This window comes from Culex quinquefasciatus, chromosome 1 (assembly GCF_015732765.1).
Source record: "Culex quinquefasciatus strain JHB chromosome 1, VPISU_Cqui_1.0_pri_paternal, whole genome shotgun sequence".
Lineage (NCBI taxonomy): Eukaryota > Metazoa > Arthropoda > Insecta > Diptera > Culicidae > Culex > Culex quinquefasciatus.
This window is the reverse complement of record NC_051861.1, coordinates 38242579-38263887: the sequence shown is the minus strand read 5'-3', so window position 1 is coordinate 38263887 and position 21309 is coordinate 38242579. Positions and strand designations below refer to the sequence as shown.

Below are 21309 nucleotides of genomic sequence, written 5' to 3'. Positions count from 1 at the left end.
CCACCACCACCACCACCCGGCAGAAGCATTTTACATATCGTGATTATATTTTTATTTCAATTTACTATTGCTGGACCCTGGATTCAGAACCATTATTGACAATCATTGAACACAGTCACTACCCCAAAAGTGAAGGACACCATCTACATCATAGACTAATAATTAAGACCTTAAGTCGCATAGAAATGTTTTAAAGGAAGACGCCCAGTTTCACGAGTTTCACCGTAAAGGCTAGTATGAAGATCGGAAGGAAAGGGGTCAAGAAACAGCTTTACAAACAGCAGAACAAAGGAGAGGGAGCGTTTTCTTGGGGCTTTTCTTCACCCTCTCTGGCTTGCTTTCGCTGCCGCTGCTGCCCATTTGAAATTTTTCTTGCACCCTTACCAAAAATCATGATTTTTTGAGTTCCAAATCCCACTATTCATACGATTTTTTGAGTTCAGGTACTACAACCATAAAAATGGTTATATGGGTTGAATTGGGTCCTAAAATGAAGCTTAGATTGCTGATATTATTGTTCACAGCGATAAAGCTTATTTTTCTGAGTACAATGACCCTTTGTACGACCGTAAAGAGCTTAAAATGGATTTTTAAATCAATTTTGAAAAATTAACCTCGCGGTCCTTCTTGACAGAAAAGCTCCTACTTGACAGGTCGTTCCAAGGGGACCATAGTTGATCCATCGAAAAAATGTTGTCTTGTCAAAAAAAAAATGTTGCATTAAAATGAAAAAAAGTGATCAGAAATGGTTTTTAATCGTGTTTTTTATCGTTGTACATAAAAATTGGCATAGGGCTTTAGTACCCAATTGAAAAAATCGTATGAAAAGTGGGATTTGGAACTCAAAAAGTCATGATTTTTGGTAAGGGCACAGACAAACAGACGGGACACTCGAGTGCCGAACCATCGTCCTCCAAAAACGGTTATTTCAAATTCAATTTTGTTTCGGCATTCACTCACCCGGCGCTGATGGCGCTGCTGTCGTGACAGCTCGCCCGTCTTTTCTCAGTGTGTGTGATGCGTGTTTTTTTTTGTTTTTGAGTTGAGCGTGAGCACGTGTGAGGCAGCAAATGAAAACAAAAAAAACACAGCCTTCCACCTCGAGTGCCTCCAGTTTAACCCGCCGGAAGGTTGCTTCATCTGTGGAGAGTTCGAATCCGGCCGAATGCACCTGAACGACGAGAGCCAGCGGTCCAGGACGTAGTGTTCCGGTTGAAACACGAGCAAACGGACATTTACGTGTATCAATCGGACGCGAATCAACCTCACGAGGTCGACTCGGACAGCGTGTCGGACCGGAAGTGGTCGGACATGATGGAGTAGTACAACGAGGCAGAACGAGTGCCAGAACCGTGCCGAAAACCTGAAGTGGCACACTCTTGCTTTTACCCCACTATTAACCAGATAGGCCTGCTCCACTGCTTGCCAAAGTCGAGGCTGCTGCTGAGGCGCCCGCTACTGCGGAGAAAGCCGGATCCTGTGGTGGAGCAACCTGCTTATTCTTCGTGGACTGCTGCTCAGATTGCTGCTGCTGGTCGTCCTTTGGCATTTTGACGATGTTGCGTCGATCGTGAGCGCCACTCGTCGCGACTTTTTTCGTCTCATTCGGCCCTTTTGGTTTTGTTGGCTGGCAACTTAATTGCGCCGTGGACACGATCCCCGCAGATGTTTCCAAATCATCGTGGGGATCGATTCCGTTAGTTTTAAATTGGATTTTCCTATTCCGGCGGCCACTACTGGTGTTTTCGTGATATCTGGTGTCAGGTGTAATGGTTCATGTTTTCGGAGGAGGAGGAATCTTAGACGGAACATGCAACGGGGAGGACCAGTGGTGTGGTCTCTGTCATTATGTTTGTCTTGCATCGCTGCAGGTGCTGCCGCATGATTTGCCTCATGAGGTTCTGCCATTGGAAACTGAACCGACGCACCGTCATTTTCGGCCGTCGGTCTTGATTTATTTATTTTGATTTTGTTACTGATGATCCGCAACAACAAAATTATTTCGAAACAGCTGTTAATGTTTACAATCGTTAAGGCTTGATTGTCTCACGCATACACTGACATGACACATGATAGTAATGGGTTTGTATTGGTGTGTTTGGGCTGCGCTTCGGCATAAGCTCACCAGGCAGCGCTGGCGTCGCCGTGATTTGGTGGTTTGATGAAGGACGATGGATTTCAAAAATAATTTGTATGGAGAGTCACGTCTGTTTGTCTGTGGTAAGGGTGTGACCGATTCCTTCCGAAGTGCATACACCGCTTAACTAAATTTTCCTGAGTGGACCTTTCCCATCTTTTTGTCATCACCTTGTGCCATTTGTTAAAATTCTAAGCAATGTTTCTGAACCACCCTGTACCGAAAAACAACAACAAACCCCCTTCGCGTCCGTGTCAGTATCGATGTAAACAAACCCACCCCGAACCACCCAAAGCAAGTTTCAAAATACCATCCACACCTTTTTCGGAGCAATGGGCACCTACTGGACCAACTGTGGCCGCAAGATCAACGCCAGAATCGTGCAAAAGTCGCCGAACGTGCTGAACCTGTCGATCGAAAACACCGAGCTCGTTCAGGAACGTTTGCTCCGGTTGAAGCTGGCCGCGGCGTTGCTCTTCCTGTACGCATTTCTCATTCTGGTCCCCACCGGGTGGAACCAGCTGTGGATTCATGGAATTTTTGTGGTTTTGCTGGGTGGTGTCGCTTACAGTTATACCAAAATTGTGAAGAATGGTAAGGAGTTGGATTTATATGAGTTTTATTCGGTGTTTCAATTATTAATTTTATTTCAGAAAACTTAGTTCTAGTCAAAGACTTTGCCCTGCAGTATTCTACTCATTTTATCGGTGGAGGAGCCAAAAACGTACTGATTCCAATTAAACACATTCACGATGTTGTCATCAACGAAGTATTTCATAATGTGAGTTTGGATATTTTAGTTTTTTGTTTTAAGATATTAACACATATTTTTTAATTATAGCTTAAGGTAGTCTTTAGTTTGTCAGTTTTAACCAAAGGAAATTTATTTAAGAATCAACCGATCGTGACGCTGCTCAATGTAAGAATAAGAACTTCTATAAGACACGCAATTTAATCGAAAATCTAATTCTAGCACTTAAATCCTCGCGTCGACTGTCTGGAGATGATTTACAACGAGTTGCACAACATTTTGAGCTTGGAGAACGATTGAAAGCAATAAATTTAGCATGACAAACCATTCAGTTTAGTGTTTCTTTCGGTCCATCTGCTGAAAGCGTTGCAGCTGGCGGGCCTGGTTGAGAATTTCGTGCATCGGTGGGTTGGTCCGGATAGATTGCGTCGCACGGCTCAGATCGGCCGGCCGAATGTTCTGCAGCTGGTCCAGGTTCTGGCGCGGGAAGCTAACTTTGGCTTCGGCCTGAAAAAAATGTTGGGAATTTAATGTTTTAATTTTTGCTTTTTAATGTTATATCATGCGACAAGATAGCACAACCACGACAACTCAAAAACTCACCAGATTATTCGCAATCACTTGGCACTCCTTCATCAGCATCCGCTTGTAGCAAACGGACATGTCGTGCCGCAGGGTGACCACATGGTCCTGCAGCTCCTTGATGCGCTCCGATTGCTGGAAGCTGTCCATTTTCCGGTCGAAAAATTAAATTTAAAATTTCACAAAAGTTCGTTGCAAACCGCCAAACACCACAACAGAATGTTTTGAATCTTGTTTCCTTTTCTGTTTTGACCTCACTGTTCGTTCCTTTCTAAACCAGCCGTCAAAATACCGCCCAGCGCTGTCCAAAATTGCTTCGAAACAGCTGTGCGGTTGTTTTGACAGCGCTTTGTTTATGTGATTCATCGCTAAAAATAGCCACCCACCGCAGGCCGCAGCAGCGCAGGCAAAAAAAAAATTGGGTGCGGAATTAGTAATTTTGCAGTGTTTTTCCACCCTGGCGGAAAGTTGGGCATACATTTTTAATTTCTGCGCGTTCGAGTGTGTAATTGTGGCAAGTGTTCGTAGTAGTTCGGTTTCGTAACGCGCTGGCACGGAATGCCCTGTAGCTGTCCACCGCAGGAACTGGAGCGAACCCGACCAAAATGAGTGCCCGCCCTAGTCCTGCCCCGTTCAAACGGTCCTTCGATGGGTTGTTCAACGCCTGGCTCGTACTCCGCAGCCAAGGCCACGAAAAACCCCTCCGGAATGCCCTGTACAACGTGATGATGGTGGCCGTGGTCGGTGTCGTCATCGGGGTCATCCTTGTCCTCGCTCCCTTCTTCAAACCCCTCCTGTGGGCGTTCCTCTTCGGAGCGGTGCTCTTCCCGGCGAAGAAACGCCTCGCCGAAGCGCTCAACGGCTGGATCGAACGCATCGAAAAGGACGACCAATATCTGGTGCTGGGCGTGCTCGGAGCGCCCATCCAGGGCGTCTACTCGCTGGGTCACTTTCTCACCGAGTGGCTCATGGGACACCTGAAGATCTTGGGCATCGGAATCACCAGCCTGATTTCGCTGCGCGTCATCGTTTGGCTGGCGCCGACCGAGGTGTTTCTGACGCTGTGGAATCTTCTGGTGTGGCAGCACTCGCTGTTTCGGGCCGTACTGAGCTCGCTGACGTTGCAAATGGTGAGTAACGAAAAAAGAGAAGCCTCCCCGACGGGGAATTGAACCCCGGTCTCCCGCGTGACAGGCGGGGATACTGACCACTATACTATCGAGGAATGTGATAAATGAAATGTCGCGGATGGCACCGTTTCGTAACGCTATCTTCGATAAAAAATGTGAATACTTATAACACGCTATCTTTCCAAATATTTATAAAAAATTGGGGGGTTTCTTCTTTTAATGTGCCTTTACAGCCAAAATGCTGGAAAAAAATAGATTTTTTTGACCAGGAAAAATGAAAGAATGCAAAAATCTACAAAAAAATGTTTAGGGGAATTATGCCCTTTCTTATCAATCAACTAACTTCGTCATATGAAGAGTTTGATGCTCGATTAATGCTCCAAAAATACAACTTAGGCTATAAACTTACCAGCCACAGCACCGCCTCAAGTAAGCACGCAAATTTATGCCATTTGCTGGTCAAAAAGATCAAATTTAATGTCTATTTTGCGAGACCATTTCTCATCATTTTGGTGGCACACATACCCACACACAAGATGAGAGCTTAATTGCTTAACGAAAGTTGCCATCAATATCTTTTCACTTGCGCTAGCGTTTTCAAAGCACTTAAGGTATGAAATTGCTTCCAACTACCGGCAACATGTTCTTTTGCACATTAGTTGGTCACTCACTTGAAAAATAATCCCGAAACATGTAAATAATTAGCAAGCGCCAACAAAAAAACAAACGCACCAACTCTTTCGACGTTTCAATTTTGACGACCCATTCCAATCGAAGGCTGAAGAAAACCGAGCGAGAAGCGAAGGCAAATAAAGAACAAAGGGTGGCCACCAACACCACCAGCAGCGCCTGTTGGAGTGAGCCAGTGATGCCAGGAAACTTTCTCTATAAATGCTACTTTTCGTGAGTGTTCGCTTAAAATTTCATCAATTTTGGCAGCACTAAGCAGAGCGCTGGAAGAAAAAAGAACTAAGCGACTGATTAGAATGCATTTGGGAAATATTTTTTTAATGCTTGTAAAAGGAACAGCATAACTTTTGATAAAAGTGAAAAAAAAAAACAGAAATGTTCACAAAAAATTGCTCTACTCGTTGGTTTTAGTTAATTTCAAGGAACACTCCAGATTATCCAGCATCATTCAAACACGACCGCTTATTAGGTTTAAATTAGGCTTTTAATGCAGTGTTTCTCAACCGGTGAGGAATTCCCCCCTGGGGGGAATTTGGCCATTCTAGGGGGGGAATGAGGGTTCAATAGAAATTCAATGTCTTAAATCATTCTTTGCAACTTTCAGTTTCTTTGATTAGTGATAACAACATTTGTTTTTTCCCAAAAAATAGTTATTAAAGTTTCAATTTCTGTGAATTTTGACATTTCTTGAAACAATAAAATGATTTTTTTTAATATTTCTGAGGTATTTGTATTTTTTGGACTCAAGTAGATTTTTTTTGTGACAGATTTGCTGGTTTCTGTGAGATTTTTGTACACCTTTTTAACAAGAATGTTTTATTAAATAATTGGCAGTTGACAAAAAGTTTTTCAAATATTATTTAAGTTTGTTTGAATTCTTTATTATGCGTGGCAAGATAACTTAACATTTTGCGATTCTGGCTACTACGCAAAGTGCGGTCGTCTGTTCTAATCTGTAGGCGGCGGCGACTAAATCGCGCAGTTGAAAAAACCGCAAACGTTGTTCAAGTGTCAAACACTTCGGAAAAATGGTATCAACTCCAAAACGAAAGGCATCCATAACATCGGATTCTTGCGATTCAGGAGACGAAGAATCCCGGAAGGTAATTATAGAATAAAGTGAGAACACAGCCGGAACTTCATTACTAACTTTTGTAAATTTTCAGCGCACTAAAAGGTCTACGCCGGAGGAGGATGAAGCCCTGTTAAGACTTGAAGCGGAGACGAACTTCAAGGGCCAGAAGTCCAGTGAAAAACGTGGATTCTTGGAAATTGTTGGAATCTGAGTCGAGGACATTTTGCGTTCTGTTTGGGATCGCTGCGTCGAATTTGTATACAAGAGTGCCATTTTCGAAGAAAATCGTGTCAATTGGAACGTTGTAACTCAACTGAAGCAGGATAACGCTAATCTCCTGGCGCTGGTAAAGGTGATGGGAGACAGGATCGAGTCATTAGAGAGCCAGCTAACGTCACATGAAGAGATGTTAACTGCCATGAATGGAACCGAATACTCCGCTGCATTAGCCGAACAGGTGATCGATTGCATTGACATCGATCATCATTGATTGTTTACATTTTATTTGATCCAGATAGCAAATAAAAAATGTTTAATCAACAAGTTCCGAGTGACTTCTTTATTTCAAACATCAAACACGCTTAAATCCGAATATCTCACATATTTGAGTGAGACCTTTGCTAGGGTTGAAGAATGGTGCATAAGTTGGCAAAAAGATCACGATCATGAGAGATCGCATGTAAGAGATTATCGACATGTCCCAATGAGTGCGGGAACCATCTAAAACACACACGGAATTGACACGGTGGCGCTGGATATAGTTCGAGAGTTCTGCAGCAATTAAAAAAAAATAAGCCTATTGGAGGTCCCTTCCTTACTCAAGATTCAACAAGTCTGTCCCAGGAAAGACAACATGGACACGCGTGGCCGACGCACGACCTCTATGTTGATCCAGTTCGCGATTGTTACATGGGATTTCGAATAAATCTTCGACAGCAGTATCTTCGTTAGTCCTTAAAAGTAATAACCATAAAAACATTGGTACACTGTACTAATTAAGGCATGTTGCTTGCAAACGGCAGTGGAAATCTAGGACATTTTGCCTCTAAAATTTAAATATTATTTTGAAAATTCTGCAAAAAAAAACCAAAAATGGAGAAAATTACCTTCCAGCTGTTGATAGAAGCTAGACTGACATGGGCTAAAGAATGTACAGAAAGGCCTACTAAGGGGCCGTTGCGATATTCGCAGCTGCGGGATACACTCGCAGCAGAATGATAATTTATCTATCTACCCGCAATACATTTTTAAGAGTAATCTGTCTTTTGATTTGATTTGATTTGATTTGATGTGATAACCAACAGGGCCACAAGGATGACCTATGTAGCGGTTGCCTAGAATTACAGTGGCTCAGACTTAAAGGGAACATCTTCAAATTACTGCCGTATGAAGGGCCAAAAGGGGGTGGTTGGACGCGAACAAGCAAAATCACTCACGGTGTCCTCAGGGGATGAGAATCTCCTTCCGACAGTAACCTCCAATAACTCCGAAAAAAGTCTGACAAAGCTGAAAAACAGGGCTCGCACCCTGTTGGGGGCCTAAAAGGGCGCGGCAGACAGCTGGAAACTGACAGAGGTCAATAGATGTAGTAATTAGACAATCCTTTAGAACTGTATAATTAATAAACTATTTCCCCCTTGTGATGTAGTTCTGGTCTTCCACTATCCACATCCAGTCTCCGCCATTACAGCATACCGTCCACTGCCCTGATGCTCCCTACCCAATCCCCGGCTTTGGTTGTAACTACTGATAAAAAGGAAAATCAAAGATGAGAAAAGGTCAATGCGGATGGAGAGCAAATCGAGCTCAGTATCCCCTCACAAAGACTGGTAGTAAGTGTGAAAAATAAACAATGAAAAATAAAAGATAGACAAGACGAAAAATGAAAAAGATAGTGTGTCAATGCGGATGGATCGATGATCCCCTCACAAGGACATAAAAGATATAGATGTTAGGGAGTAAAACAAGAACAGAAAATCAGGATTAAGAAATAGTCAATGCAGATGGAGAGCAAATTGGATTATCCAATCACAAAGAGATCAATATAAAAAATATTTAACAATTCATTTGAAATAATAAAAATATTGTCTTAAATGGAATGTTTGTATGTTTGTATGAATGAATCTTCTGAAATTCAAAATGGAAAGATCTCACCAAATCAGAAATCTTGGGCTTTTATCCATTTGACCATCTCGTCACTTGTGACCTGAATCTTCAACTGTTCAAAGTTTCCAATTCCAGCTTCTGCAGCTCTTCTGGTTGTGCATGATCGGCTGCGTGCACCACCCGTTAAATGGTCATCACTCGAAATTTCTTCTGCTGCTAGGAATTGTGGCCATGATCAACACTTATGATGCAATTGTTTACTGGATTTAGGCTGCATCAAGCTAGTCGCACAATATGTCTTCTCCGATGGACACTTTGTATATTTCCCTTTTTTGATTATTCGGCCGGTCTCTTTTTTTTCGCTGCCGACAAACCGTGGAAAACACTTTTTTTTTTAGATTTCACCGAAACGACCCCAAATTCTTTAGTGCCATTATCGGTATGGATGGCCACCGGATCAGGGGAAGGTATTCATTCCCTTAAATTCACTGATTACACAGAACAAAGTTGAAATTATCAAAAAAGTAAAAAAAAAAACTTAGAAAAATTGATAGAAAAAACATGACGCAGCTAAAAATTTTCACGTCCGCGCGCGCCGATTACTACGATCCATCTTTAAGAGTAATCTGTCTTTTGCCGCAGATAATTATTAATTTTGTTTAATATTTGTACATATTTTATAATTGTATTTTTTTATTGTAATTTAAACAAAAAGAAGCTCAGAATAGTGGCTTTTCATTTTTTTTAAATTAAAATAAAACGTTTTCAAATACCTTCTATAGTTTTTTTTTTGTTATGAAAACTGTAATCTTTTTGCAAACCTACAAAAAATAATTATGTTTGTGCATTGATACCAGTAAATTAAAAATAAGGGGGAATGAAGTTCTTGCAAATCAGTCAAGGGGGAATGGATCGCAAAAGGTTGAGAAACACTGTTTTAATGAGACCTAAGTAGACAACTTCTTTTGACCAGGAATCAAAACATCATTCATTTTTTCAAAACATCATCCTTTGGGGCAAATCTGGCCGATTTGGAAAGTGGAAAAACGATGGTTTGAGTTTTGGCTGCATTTATGCGAATTTTCCAGTCGCCAAAGTGTTCGGAAAGAACGTCAAGACCCTTCTGAAGACGGCCAACTAAATATCTGGTTATTTTACCCTCATAAATAACGGCAATGTCATCAGCAAAAAGTGACAACACACCATTACCAGGAAGAGTAGCCAATTCAGATGTAAAAATATTGTACAGAAGTGGGCCAAGAATACTTCCTTGGGGAACCCCAGCATCATTGTTGCAATCCCATTCAGAAAAAAAACCCTGAACGATCTCTCCGAAAGTTAGTGCTGGATAATTTTGATAAGATACATTGGAAAACCGTACAAATACAGTTTATGTATCAAACCGTCATGCCTCGTTCCAAATTATTTTTTGATTGTTAATTACCAGAGCGGAAGAAAGCCGGCTTATTTCGAATTTATCTTTTTTTTTAAAGTGTCTTCTAAAGAATAAATATAAATAACCCTAATCTAAATAAATTGAAGAAAAAATGTGCTAACCCAACTCACTGCTCTTCCCAGCTCGCCGTCATCGTGGTCCTGTACATCGCCAGCGTGTACATCCTGTGGCAACCCCAGCTGTCCACGCCCTTCCTACTGGTCGGCCAAATGCTGTGGGTACTCATCGTTGCGTACGGGTGCAGCTTCCTCGGCGCCCTCAAGTGCCCGTGTTCCTGGGCCTGCTCACGTACGGCGCCATCGGGCTGATCTACAACATGCGAAAGGACGAAAAAAACGTGCGGTTCATCGACAAGTGGCACAGTCTGTTGGACGTGACGAGCTACCGGTTGGACGAGGGGAAGGTGGAGATTACGTCGCCGGTCAATGGGGGTGATGACACGGTGAATGCGTCTCGGATTGAGGAAATTAAGGCGAAGATGGTGCTGGATGTGACGACTACGCCGCAGCTGTCGAGTACGATGAACGATACTAGAAATACTAGTACGACTGCGAATGCAACCGACACGCTGAACAAGACGACTCCGGACGCGTTGGAGAGTGACTCGTACTTTCGGATACTGTTTTACGCTTGCGGAGCCACCCTAATCTGGATGCACACGTGGATCCTGTTCCTTGGAATCATCCCCGTCAGTTTGTACCTGATTGTGCGAGTCGCCGAAATGCTCGGAATCATCCCGTACATTTCAACCCTCATTCAAACCTACTGGGAACTGCTCAAAAGCTGGCTATTCCCCCGCCACTCGGCCCTGCTCCCACTCTGCCTTCCGGGAATACTCCGCGTCAACGGAAACATCCACCGGTACGTGTGTGCCAAACTGCGCTCCTACATTGACGACATCAGCTCGGTGGTGATGATCGGATTTCTCAGCGTGCTGGTCATGCTGGTTAGCGTGTTTGCGTTCACGCAAATCTACTCCGAAACCATCGCGGTGGCGCAGCTGGGAAGCAACCTGGTCAACCGGACGTTGACGCACCGACCCGAGCTGATCGAGATGCTGCCGATTGGTGAGTAGTGGAAGCAATTTAGACGAATTACATTGGATATCATTTGCAACAAAATGTCTGAGGTTCGGCTTCAACAAAGTATACAATTAACACAAAGGTGCTCATAACTTTTGTTAGGGTTGTCAAATCTTCAATCGTTACGACACGTTCGAAAGTTTTTTCTAATATCTTTTAAAAAATATATAACTTGGATTATTTTCTTTCACAAAGCATCCTTTGTACAATCTTCCAAACATTGGTCAAAATCGTTGAAGTTCTATCAAACTTCGGTGTGAAGTTGCGTATTTATGGAATAATTTACTGCATTGCGTTTATATTATAGCGATTCTATAGAAACAAACCACATTGCTTCACAACTCTTATAGTAATGATAGTAATAACCTTTCAAATTCAGCAGTACACGAATGTTGACAGCGTTAATTTGGTTTGTCCAGCTATTATCCTTTATGAGCAATTCTCTACGAAATCGGTCTTTTTCTTTAATTTTAATTTCTTTATTTTTTAATGCAACTTTTTTTGTGCCTTCGGTACGCCCAAAGAAGCCATTTTGCATCATTAGATTGTCCATATGATTTTCCATACAAATTTAGAAGCTGATTAATGAAAATTCGAAAATCTGTATGTTTGGAAGGAATTGTTTGATCGATTTGGTGTCTTCGGCAAAGTTGTAGGTGTGGATAAGGCCTACAGTGAAAAATATGATACATGGAAATTTTTGTTTGTGATCTTTAATTTCATTCTTAGGTTGACACCCGGTGAGCTGTTAGTTGATCTTGGTCAAAACAGTTGCTCTGGTTCCTTACAAGTTACCCATTTTGTTACCTCCACGTTGGCTCGGTTTCGTCATCATGATGACAACACGTGACCGTGCTGGTGGCTTGTGGAAACGGCTCGTAAACCTTTGACCAGCGAGGGTCAGAGTCGAGACGGCGAAAAGAAAGGAATGCGCAATGTGGGAAGGGAAGGTTGTAGACGGTATTGTTTTGATTCACAGCATGTTGAGTCAACTGTTGTGGATGTACCTGATACATCGCAATGCAGGGTTTCTCTTCTTTCCACTTTCAGCTACTATCTATCTTCTGTTTCTTTATTATGCTTTACTGATTTTCTAATTCGACTTCTATTTACTATCCACCATTTTATTTTGATATCATTACCCTTTGGTTCTCTTAATTCTCAACGCTTCTGCTGTATTTGACCAATTAATACTGCTTCTGTAACAAAATGTGTGTTTTCCTTAACACATCTCTTGATTTGGTAGCAACTTCAATTCTGTTTATCGTTTGCCCTATTCTTTGTTGATTTATTTCTCGAACATGCATATAAATATCGTTATTTTTGGAAAATCTTTTACAACACGCTTAGGACCATGAAATTGTAACAAAACTCCGGGACAGAAGAAATAGCAACAGAGAGCCACTCAAGGCGTGTTCCAGCGTGTTGCTCGTACTTACTCAGAGCAAGGGTGAGATGTAGCTGTAAAGGCAGTGCGTGTTCGTCGGGAACCTGGTTCATAAGATCGGTCAAGGCCCGTTCTTAGAGTGAAATTTGCGAATTGTGAATTGCGTTTTTTAATGTTACTTTTTGACACTAAAACATGATTTACTAAAATAAAAAAACACCATTTTTATTTTTTTATTTTCTGATTTTCTTTAGGGGACATCAAATTCCAATTTTTCAGAAATTTCCAGAACGGGCGAAAAAATTTTGAACGAGTTATGATTTTTTGAATCAATACTATTTTTTCAAAAAATCGAAATATTGGTCGTAAAATTTGTCTACTTTATTTTCCGATTTAAATTCTAATTTGCTATCAAAAAGTTGGTTGTTTGGTTGAGACTTAGAGAAAATCAATTTTTCAACTCAAAAAAGCAAAATATAGAGAATTTTTGCTTTTGACACATATTTTTTTCAAGATTGGGCAAACATGGGCCTAAAAATGGCTTTAACTTGAAAACGGTGCACTTTATCAAAATTTCACTACAATACTTTTGAATTGCAAATTTGATTTTACATCGAAAAATTAAGTTGAAAAATTGTTATGAGCAATATTTCGATTATTTTTTTTTTTTAACTCAGTATTGATTTAAAAATTCATAACTCGGTCAATGATGTCCCCTTAAACATATTAGAAAATAAAAAAATAGTTTTTTTGCAATTTTTTTAGTGAAAAAAGTGCATTGAAAAAACATCAAAAATAAAATTCGTGTACATATTTTTTTCAGTGTAGTCTTTATCCATACCTTCAACACCAAATCGATCAAAAAAGATTTACAGCAATTCCATTTGACAAGAGAAAAATTAAATCAAATTATTCGCTCTACAGCATTGCCTTGGCGTTCTCGATTGCGAGATTCCTACTCGAAACTAGGTGTCCGAAGGATTGGTTGTTGAGGCAACTGCAAACCTCTTTTTACACCTTAGCTTCCATCCACCCCGGGATTCGAACTGACGACCTTTGGATTGTTAGTCCAACTGCCTACCAGCGACTCCACCGAGGCAGGAACCAGGGAGACGACTCCTACACCTGGATTGAGCTAACGACCTAACCCTCTAGGTTAGACCGGGGCCAACATTTACTTCCCCATCCGACGGAAGGCGTAGTCAGACAAATCTCGTCTCGAAAAATGCCACCGGGACCGTCTGGGATCGAACCCAAGCCGACTGGGTGAGAGGCAACCACGCTTACCCCTACACCACGATTCCCAGTATTTGACAAGAGAGTAAACCGAAAAAAAAAAAGTTCTCCTATCGGGCTCAATTTTTTTCTGGGGGTTCCTTGGCCAGAATAATTAAACCAGTATTTTTTGTTTGGCAATTAGGGTAACCTTCATCGTGCTAGGGTGGTTCAATAAAAGGGCAATTTTCGTCATTTTTCGCAAAAACACTTTTTTCAAAAAATCGTATCTCCGCGAAACTTCTTCCTTTTTTTTCTCAAATATCCAAACTAATCACCTTTCTTTTGCATCTAAGATAGCTAAAATCGGATGTAATGACGCGGAGATATGATTTTTTTTGAAAAAAGTGGTTTTTGCGAAAAATTACGATAATTGCCATTTTTCGAACCCCCCTAGCAAGATGTAGGTCACCCTAATGGTGAAAGAAAAAAAATACGGGTCCAATTATTTTAGCCAAAGAACCTCCAGAAAATTTTTGAGCCCGATCGGAGAACTTTTTTTTGGTTTAGGCTCTTTTCAAATGGAATTGCTGTGTAGATTTTTTTACTTTCATAAATCATTTTTGTATGGACAGCTGCCAAATTTGTATGGAAAAGTATATGGACAAACTAATGATGCAAAATGGTTTCTTTGGGGATACCGAAGGCACCAAAAAAGTTTCAGCCGCATTTAAAAAAAAACAAAAAAAAAATCGAATGACCGAAATCCCAGAGAATTGTTTATCTAGGTTTCCTGTATAGGCCCCACACAGTGCTAGGGAAACTATGAAGCAGGTAACACGCTCAACAACTCAATTCTTGATCCACAAGTGGTTGTTCCTACTATTAACTACCAGTTCCGCAACATCCGTTGAGTTTATGGAACCGTTTTGCATACTCAGCGATTGTTCACTCCCATATATGGAGCCGCTCTCCCCAAAATGTTCAATTGAGCACTTCCTCGTGACGAGTGCCGATCCCCTGCAGGATTTGCAACCGAAAATAAGCTCCTGGGGTGCGGTTCTGGACGTGGCCACCAGTGGAACCACCCACGGCTGCATCGAACTGTCTACGGAAGTTTTCGGTGACGATCCGGCATTCAGAATTGTCCTGAATTGTAAAAGTAACACGAAAGTACTTTTTGAAATCAGTTTCGAGCTGGAGAAAACCCCCGGAAGTGGACATTTGAAGTGTATTCGTCCCGTAAACGAAAGTCAGTCGGAACGTTGTACCGTTGGACCGAGGAATCGGTTGAGGTTGACTGTCAATCCGATCACAATTGCGGTGGAAAATGTCAACCGTAATGGAGTCAGAATTGGACGCATGGACTACACAATAAACTCTACGATTCTGGCTACCAGACATTGCAATTGTAGCAAATTTGAGAGTACAATCGAGCGGTATCAAACATGTGGCTTCGGCGAAAAATCTAGCATTGCTGAAACTTTCAACGCGTACATCACGTACGGAAAAGCTGGATTTATTGCACTAATGGTTGTGGTTGCGATTGCGTTTTGCAAATTTGTGATGAAGTGATTAATTTACCATTACAATTGAATAATAAATTTCAAATAATACATTTCTCGTCAAAATCATCAATTTGTTTCTATAGCAGCGGTTCTCAATCTTTTCTTGGCTAGATATCCCTTAGTTTTTAAACATGATTTTTTTCGCTTATAGGAGTTTCTTTTAAATTCCAAATATCGGATTTTTTTTGTATTTTTTGGAGAAAAAAAAGTCTGTTAAAATGTTCTGTAACTGTAACCCCGGGGACATTGATAGAATTTAAACTAAATCTGAAATTTGTTTGGACCAAATTTTCTTCTTTTTTTTTGCTTTCTGGGTGTTTTTGAAACTGCATTGACTCAGGGTTATTCAAGAACACTTAAAGAGTGAAAAAAATATTTTATTGGACATTAAAAAAATCGAAAAATATTGTTAAAAAGTTAAAGCTTGTGTGTGGAATTGTTTTCAAACGAGTACTGGGTAGGCCACACAATGCCCATGTGCTTTTCTTCGATTATTTTTTTTCCTGCTGAATTGAACATATTGTAAATTTTACTAAAAAACTTTTTGATAAAGTGAAGTTTTCGAGTTAATTAAAAAAAATCAAATATTTTTCATCTCTAACAAAAAATCTTTGCCGTCATCTGGAGCGAATCGGGACTCCACTATTAAGTTTTTGGAGCACTTAAAAGCTTGAAATTTGGAAAACGATAACCTTTTAAACAACACCACGATAATATTTCGAAAGAGTGTTTTGTTTGATAATCTTGAAATTGAAATAGAAATATTTAAAAAAAAATCACTTAATCATACATTTTTTTCTTACATTGAAAAAGTATTTAAACCCCTTAGGCACTATGCACATTTTGTGATGAAACATGTAAACAATTTAAAATTTTACAGAAACCTAGTACTACGTTTTGTTCAGAAACTCATGCCAAACATTTTGTTACAAAAAGCTCATGAAAAGATGATTTATACAAAAAGTTATATAACAAAGTATTTGTTACAAAAATCAAAAAAGGTGCAAAAAAAGTTTGTACACCTTTCGAAAAATTAACATAAATAAAGTTATTTGTTGACAATTCACCATAAATCCAGTCTCCCAACTCCAAATAGGCATCCTTGACTGATTAATATAGTAGTTTATGCAACGAGTTCCATACAACTTTTTTTGCAATTCCAAAAAACACACACTGAGTGAAATTTTATGTCAAATTTTCATGTATTTTGTCAATAAATCGCTTAAATCAAAAAAATGTTGAAAAGTGTTACTTTTCAGCATTTATTTTGAAAAGTGTTGCTATTCGATTCTGTTATTTTTGGTACAGAAAAGTAGGCTATTTCGTCGTTCAAGAATGACAGGAAAAGTCAATAGTTTCAGGACGGAATTGCAAAAATAAATAATTTTGATTGAATATAAAGTTTACTAACTACTTAGTATAAAAGTTTATATAATTCTGTAAATTCTATATAAAACATATCCAAACTGAATTTTGCAAACTTTTAATTTAACTAAATGTCAATATATTACCATAGAATTGCTAAATAAATATTTTGGAGTGGGTATAACACCGTTTTGGGGGTCTTTGTATCGATAGAATAGATTTTTCGTTGGAATTTCGTGCTAACCCGGAATTACGTCGTCAGAAAATCCGCCGACATTTGAACCGGTCCACGATTCACAAGTGCCATCGGAAAGGGCATAAAATTTCCGATCTTTTGATACCCAGACATCTAGGTTTTCTAGAAAATCCACGTTTTTAAATACCTAGGCAAAAACGTTGTTATGGTTTCGTTTGAGCAACCTGCCAAAAATGTATGGAATTTCGTATTTTTTGTTCTCGTGGATCAAACTTACTTTTTGCTCAGGTATTTAAAAACGTGGGTTTTAAAGAAAACCTAGATGTATGGGTATCAAAAGATCGGAAATTTTATACCCTTTTTGATGCCACATAGGTTGACTTGTGAATCGTGGACCGGTTCGGATGCAGGCGGATTTCCCGACGACGTAATTCCGGGTTAGTACGAAATTCCAACGATAAATCTATTCTATCGACAGTGGTGTCACGGTTCGCTTTTGAGCGTATCATAGCCACTCAATCGACGAACCTATCGGGTGAGCGCATATCGAACGCTCAGAGCGACGGGTTTGAACGGTTCGCGAACCAAAATTTCGATCATCATTTCTCTGCTCGCTTGCCGCCCCGCTCTGAACGGAGTAAAGAGAGCGTTCAGCGAACGGTTCGCCAACGGAGAATGTAGGCACTGATAGAAAAACTTATTTGTTTTTATTCTTCACTCCCACAAAATTGTTAAAAATTTGTTAACGATAAAGTTATCAAGGGACCATCCATAAACTACGTGGACACCTTAGGGTGAGGGGGGGGCTATGGCGATTAACCACGTTCCATAGAAAAAAGATTTAATTGAATGGAAATTGTCCACGGGGTGGCTGAGATTTCCAAAAGTGTCCACGTTTATTGATGGTCCCCAAGGAACCAGGAGTCCTCTGTTGACCCAGGACATAATAGCATAATATAAAAAGCCTACCATACTCAATGGAGCTATGCGGGTATGACCTGCAGTCATAAACCGCAGACCTCTTGTTACGGCGATGGACCCACAAAAATAAAACCAGGAGTCATTGGAAGACCCAGAACATCTCACTGAGTTATTGCAGCCATGCTCTGTAGCCCTTCATAGTCACCGCCTGCCGTAGCCTTCTGTTGTCAAAAACATGATTTTTTTTTCTCTGAGTGCTGATTTTTAAGCTCTTCTTGCGAACCGCTCATTGATGGCCCCTCTCACTCTCATTCGCGATGAGAGAGCAAGGGTTCATGCGAACCACGGCAGGCGTTCGGATCGTGGTTCGCTCGTGCTTGGTTCGCAATCATGAGCGAACCACACTTGAGCGTCATGACGTATCGTTTGAACCACGATTCGAGTGAGCGAACCGTGACATCACTGTCTATCGATACAAAGACCCCCAAAACGGTGTTATACCCACTCCAAAATGTTTATTTAGCAATTCTATGGTAATATATTAACATTTAGTTAAATTAAAAGTTTGCAAAATTAAGTTTTAAAATGTTTTATATAGAATTTCCAGAGTTATATAAATTTTTATACTAAGTAGTTAGTAAACTTTATATTCAATCCAAATTATTTTTTTAATCAGTCAAGGAAGCCTATTTGAAGTTGGGAGACTGGATTCATAGTGATTTGTCAACAAGTAACTTTATTTATGTTAATTATTCGAAAGGTGTACAAACTTTTCTTGCACTTTTTTTTATTTTAGTGATAGTATTTGTTATATTACTTTTTATAGAAATCATCTTTTCATGTGCTTTTTGTAGCAAAATGTTCGGCATGAGTTTCTTTGTCAGTTTCCAGCTGTCTGCCGCGCCCTTTTAGGCCTCCAACAGGGTGCGAGCCCTGTTTTTCAGCTTTGTCAGACTTTTTTCGGAGTTTCTAGGCAACCGCTACATAGGTCATCCTTGTGGCCCTGTTGGTTAACACATCAACTCAAATCAAATCAAAAATGTCAATAACTCTCTTTAGTTTTAACCAATTGGGATGCTTCTCCATGCATTTTGTTGCATTTCCTAAGCCTTTTCAGATGCATTTCGAATTTTGAAATTAAATTCAATTTTGCCTAAGTTATAGCCTTTTTAAAAAATTTGACGTTTTTGAACCTTTAAACTTTGTGTCCCAATTTGCCCCACTTCCCGTTGACCTAGAGTGCTCATATTTTGGCTAGATGCTAGTTTCATATGTACAAACAACCCCTGAAAATTTCAGGCAGATTGGTGAGGTCGATGCGAGGTGGGTATGCTTTGCTCGTGGACTCGCTCTTAAGTTATGGCACATGGAAACACACTGATCGCGTTATTCATGTGATATTCCAACTAAAAAAAAATCAGCAGTCATATCCAAGTTAGGTAGTTATTTATTATTCTTTTTCATTTAACTAAATACAAGCTTACCCCGACAAACTTCGTTCTGCCGTTTGTTGACGTTTTAAGCTTTTTTGCCTATTCAGCCTCCTATGATCAAAATTTGATTTTATGTAACTTTTTTCCCATATAATCTGCAGATTTTCCGGAATCGGTTCCAGAGTGGTCAAAGTTGTCACTTTTTGGCGTAAGAACCTTCCTTGGACTTATACGAACCCAACGACCCAATCCGACGCTCCGTATTGAACTGATTCGCGTTCGAACGAAACCGTTGAAATGTTTTATATATATAGATCAGGGGTGACCAAAGTATGGCCCGCGGGCCAAACGTGGCCCGCGAGGTGATTTTTTGTGGCCCGCGGACCCATTTTGAATAATCATGTATAATGGCCCGATGATCACTTGTAAAGTGATTTTTTACTTTTTCAAAAGTAAGGTTTATTCTAAACATTTTTATGCTTACCTTTTTTTTGCTGATAAAAATACTAATAATTTATTAATGTTTTGATCCCTATTTTAGGACACAGTTTCACAAGTTTCAATGTGAGTGAAACTAGTAAATATTCATCGAACATTTTTTGAAAATTCAGGCTTTCAGGATTAAGGCAGATTAAATGTTGAAATCGGAGGAGTAAGGCTGTTGCAAGTATTTTATATAGTTTTTCGAGAACCCTCCTCCTCCCATTATTACAAATTGGCTCATGGGCAAATTTAATTCAATAAAAACTTCAAAATATCGATAGACATTTCAGTGCAATTAGCTGAAATCAATTAAAAATGCAATCCTTTGCGTTTAAAATCATTTTGAGCATGTTCTGGATCATAAAAAAATTCGATGAATAATTTTTTTTTTGCTAAAATGTTTACATTTACAATTCATCTTTACGGGTGCTTAAAACATTTTCTAAAAATTGGTTCATGGAATTGTTAAATTTCTTGCACTCAAAGATTTCTTATTAGTCACACGTAATTCAAAGATAAAATTACGATATTTAATTAGTCACACTAGATTTTAAGATAAAATTACGCCGATACTAAATTAGGCAGATTACATGTCACCGTTTTCAAAATATATAAAAAAACTGTAAAATTTCACGGAGAGCACAAGTACATTAAGCTAAAAGCTTTTGTGTCTTTCATTATTTTTAATTAAAAAAATGTTGAAAAAATATCAGAAATTACAAAAAAAAACTTCTGCTGATAGATTTTTTTCTAGTCTTATAAATTAAAGTAACGTATTTTTTTTATAAATTATTTGGCCCGCAAGCTCATTTGAGCTTCAAATTTGGCCCGGCCTCCAAAAACTTTGAGCACCCCTGATATAGATAGATGTCCATAATCATGGAAAATTTTGACCAATTATGCCAAGGACATTCTTTTGGCCATGGAATGTGGTCTTCACATCAAAAATTAATTGATTTTTTAAATTTTTGATAAACCTCCAAGGTAACCAAGAATTTGTACGAAAATGTTCTAAGTGTGCATAACGAAATATTTTATTATGTTTAATCGCATTCCAAAGGTCATCAGTTCGAGCCCTGGGGTGGAAGGTTCCTTGGAGTAGAAAGAGGTTTAGACCCGTGGGGTTGTTAAAATGGATGGTTTGATTTTGAACGCTGTCCGCGAAATTGTGAAAATTCATCAACTTTGCTCCTTACCTTACCAACCTTCTGGCTCATCACGCTTTTCAGACATGCAATCGATGGACGACATCCTGGACAACGCGTACAAGTACGGCCGGTCCCACATCGAGCAGTACGTGGACGACATCTTCAACGATACCGATCCGACGCAGGCCAAGAAGCTCAAGTGCCAGATCCTGAGTGTGTGGGACCGAATCATCCAGAGCTGGATGGACCGCAACAACGGGGACGGGCTGGTCGGGCCCCGCGTCACCAGCCAGTCGATTCAGGCGACGATCGACGAGATCTTTATCAATCCGAGTTGGTTTCGTTTCTCTTTTGAGGTCTTTTAAAAGGAAAATTTTTAATCTTGATTAATAAATTTCAGTTACGAAAGCGGGAATAATCGGCTTCGTGAAGAGCAACATTGGGATGTTGCTTGAGGTGGCCGACTCCCTTTGGATGTTGTTGCGTACGAACCTGACGCTGCTGGCTTCAGCAATTGGGACGTTGGTGTCCGTAATCTTGGGCGGAGGACACGCCGTGCTGAAATTTTTGTTCCACACGGTAAG

At 40.0% G+C, this 21309-nt stretch overlaps 3 protein-coding genes and 1 non-coding gene across 4 annotated transcripts in view; 2 read left to right on the top strand and 2 right to left on the bottom strand.

The window, feature by feature from the left end:
• The first annotated feature begins 2379 nt into the window (after positions 1-2379).
• LOC119766361 lies at positions 2380-3217 on the top strand. The gene is made up of 4 exons (XM_038250859.1): positions 2380-2731; positions 2791-2918; positions 2979-3056; positions 3111-3217. Exons 1-4 carry the CDS (start codon positions 2470-2472, stop codon positions 3186-3188), a joined length of 546 nt encoding a protein of 181 aa, XP_038106787.1. The 5' UTR covers positions 2380-2469; the 3' UTR covers positions 3189-3217.
• Positions 2760-3719, bottom strand: LOC119766366. The gene is made up of 2 exons (XM_038250868.1): positions 3492-3719; positions 2760-3395 (listed from the first exon to the last, which is right to left on the bottom strand). Exons 1-2 carry the CDS (start codon positions 3618-3620, stop codon positions 3222-3224), a joined length of 303 nt encoding a protein of 100 aa, XP_038106796.1. The 5' UTR covers positions 3621-3719; the 3' UTR covers positions 2760-3221.
• Positions 3720-3833: 114 nt separating this feature from the next.
• LOC119766353 (transmembrane protein 245-like) overlaps positions 3834-21309 on the top strand; it is a 29794-nt gene continuing 12318 nt past the window's right edge. Inside the window, 5 exon segments of the mRNA XM_038250844.1 lie at positions 3834-4600; positions 10050-10182; positions 10185-10994; positions 20807-21058; positions 21126-21304. Coding sequence (XP_038106772.1) covers positions 4076-4600; positions 10050-10182; positions 10185-10994; positions 20807-21058; positions 21126-21304 — 1899 coding nt within the window. The 5' untranslated portion in view covers positions 3834-4075.
• Positions 4624-4695, bottom strand: Trnad-guc. Its single transcript has one exon. It is a non-coding gene; the product is annotated as a tRNA-Asp (tRNA).

Excerpts from the sequence above, each read along its gene's own strand:
- LOC119766366 (XM_038250868.1), bottom strand. The coding sequence starts at position 3,620 with ATGGACAGCTTCCAGCAATCGGAGCGCATCAAGGAGCTGCAGGACCAT. Across the intron at positions 3,396-3,491 it reads AAGTGATTGCGAATAATCTG|GCCGAAGCCAAAGTTAGCTT; the intron begins GTGAGTTTTTGA and ends CATTTTTTTCAG.
- LOC119766361 (XM_038250859.1), top strand. The coding sequence starts at position 2,470 with ATGGGCACCTACTGGACCAACTGTGGCCGCAAGATCAACGCCAGAATC. Across the intron at positions 2,732-2,790 it reads TACCAAAATTGTGAAGAATG|AAAACTTAGTTCTAGTCAAA; the intron begins GTAAGGAGTTGG and ends ATTTTATTTCAG. Across the intron at positions 3,057-3,110 it reads CGATCGTGACGCTGCTCAAT|CACTTAAATCCTCGCGTCGA; the intron begins GTAAGAATAAGA and ends ATCTAATTCTAG.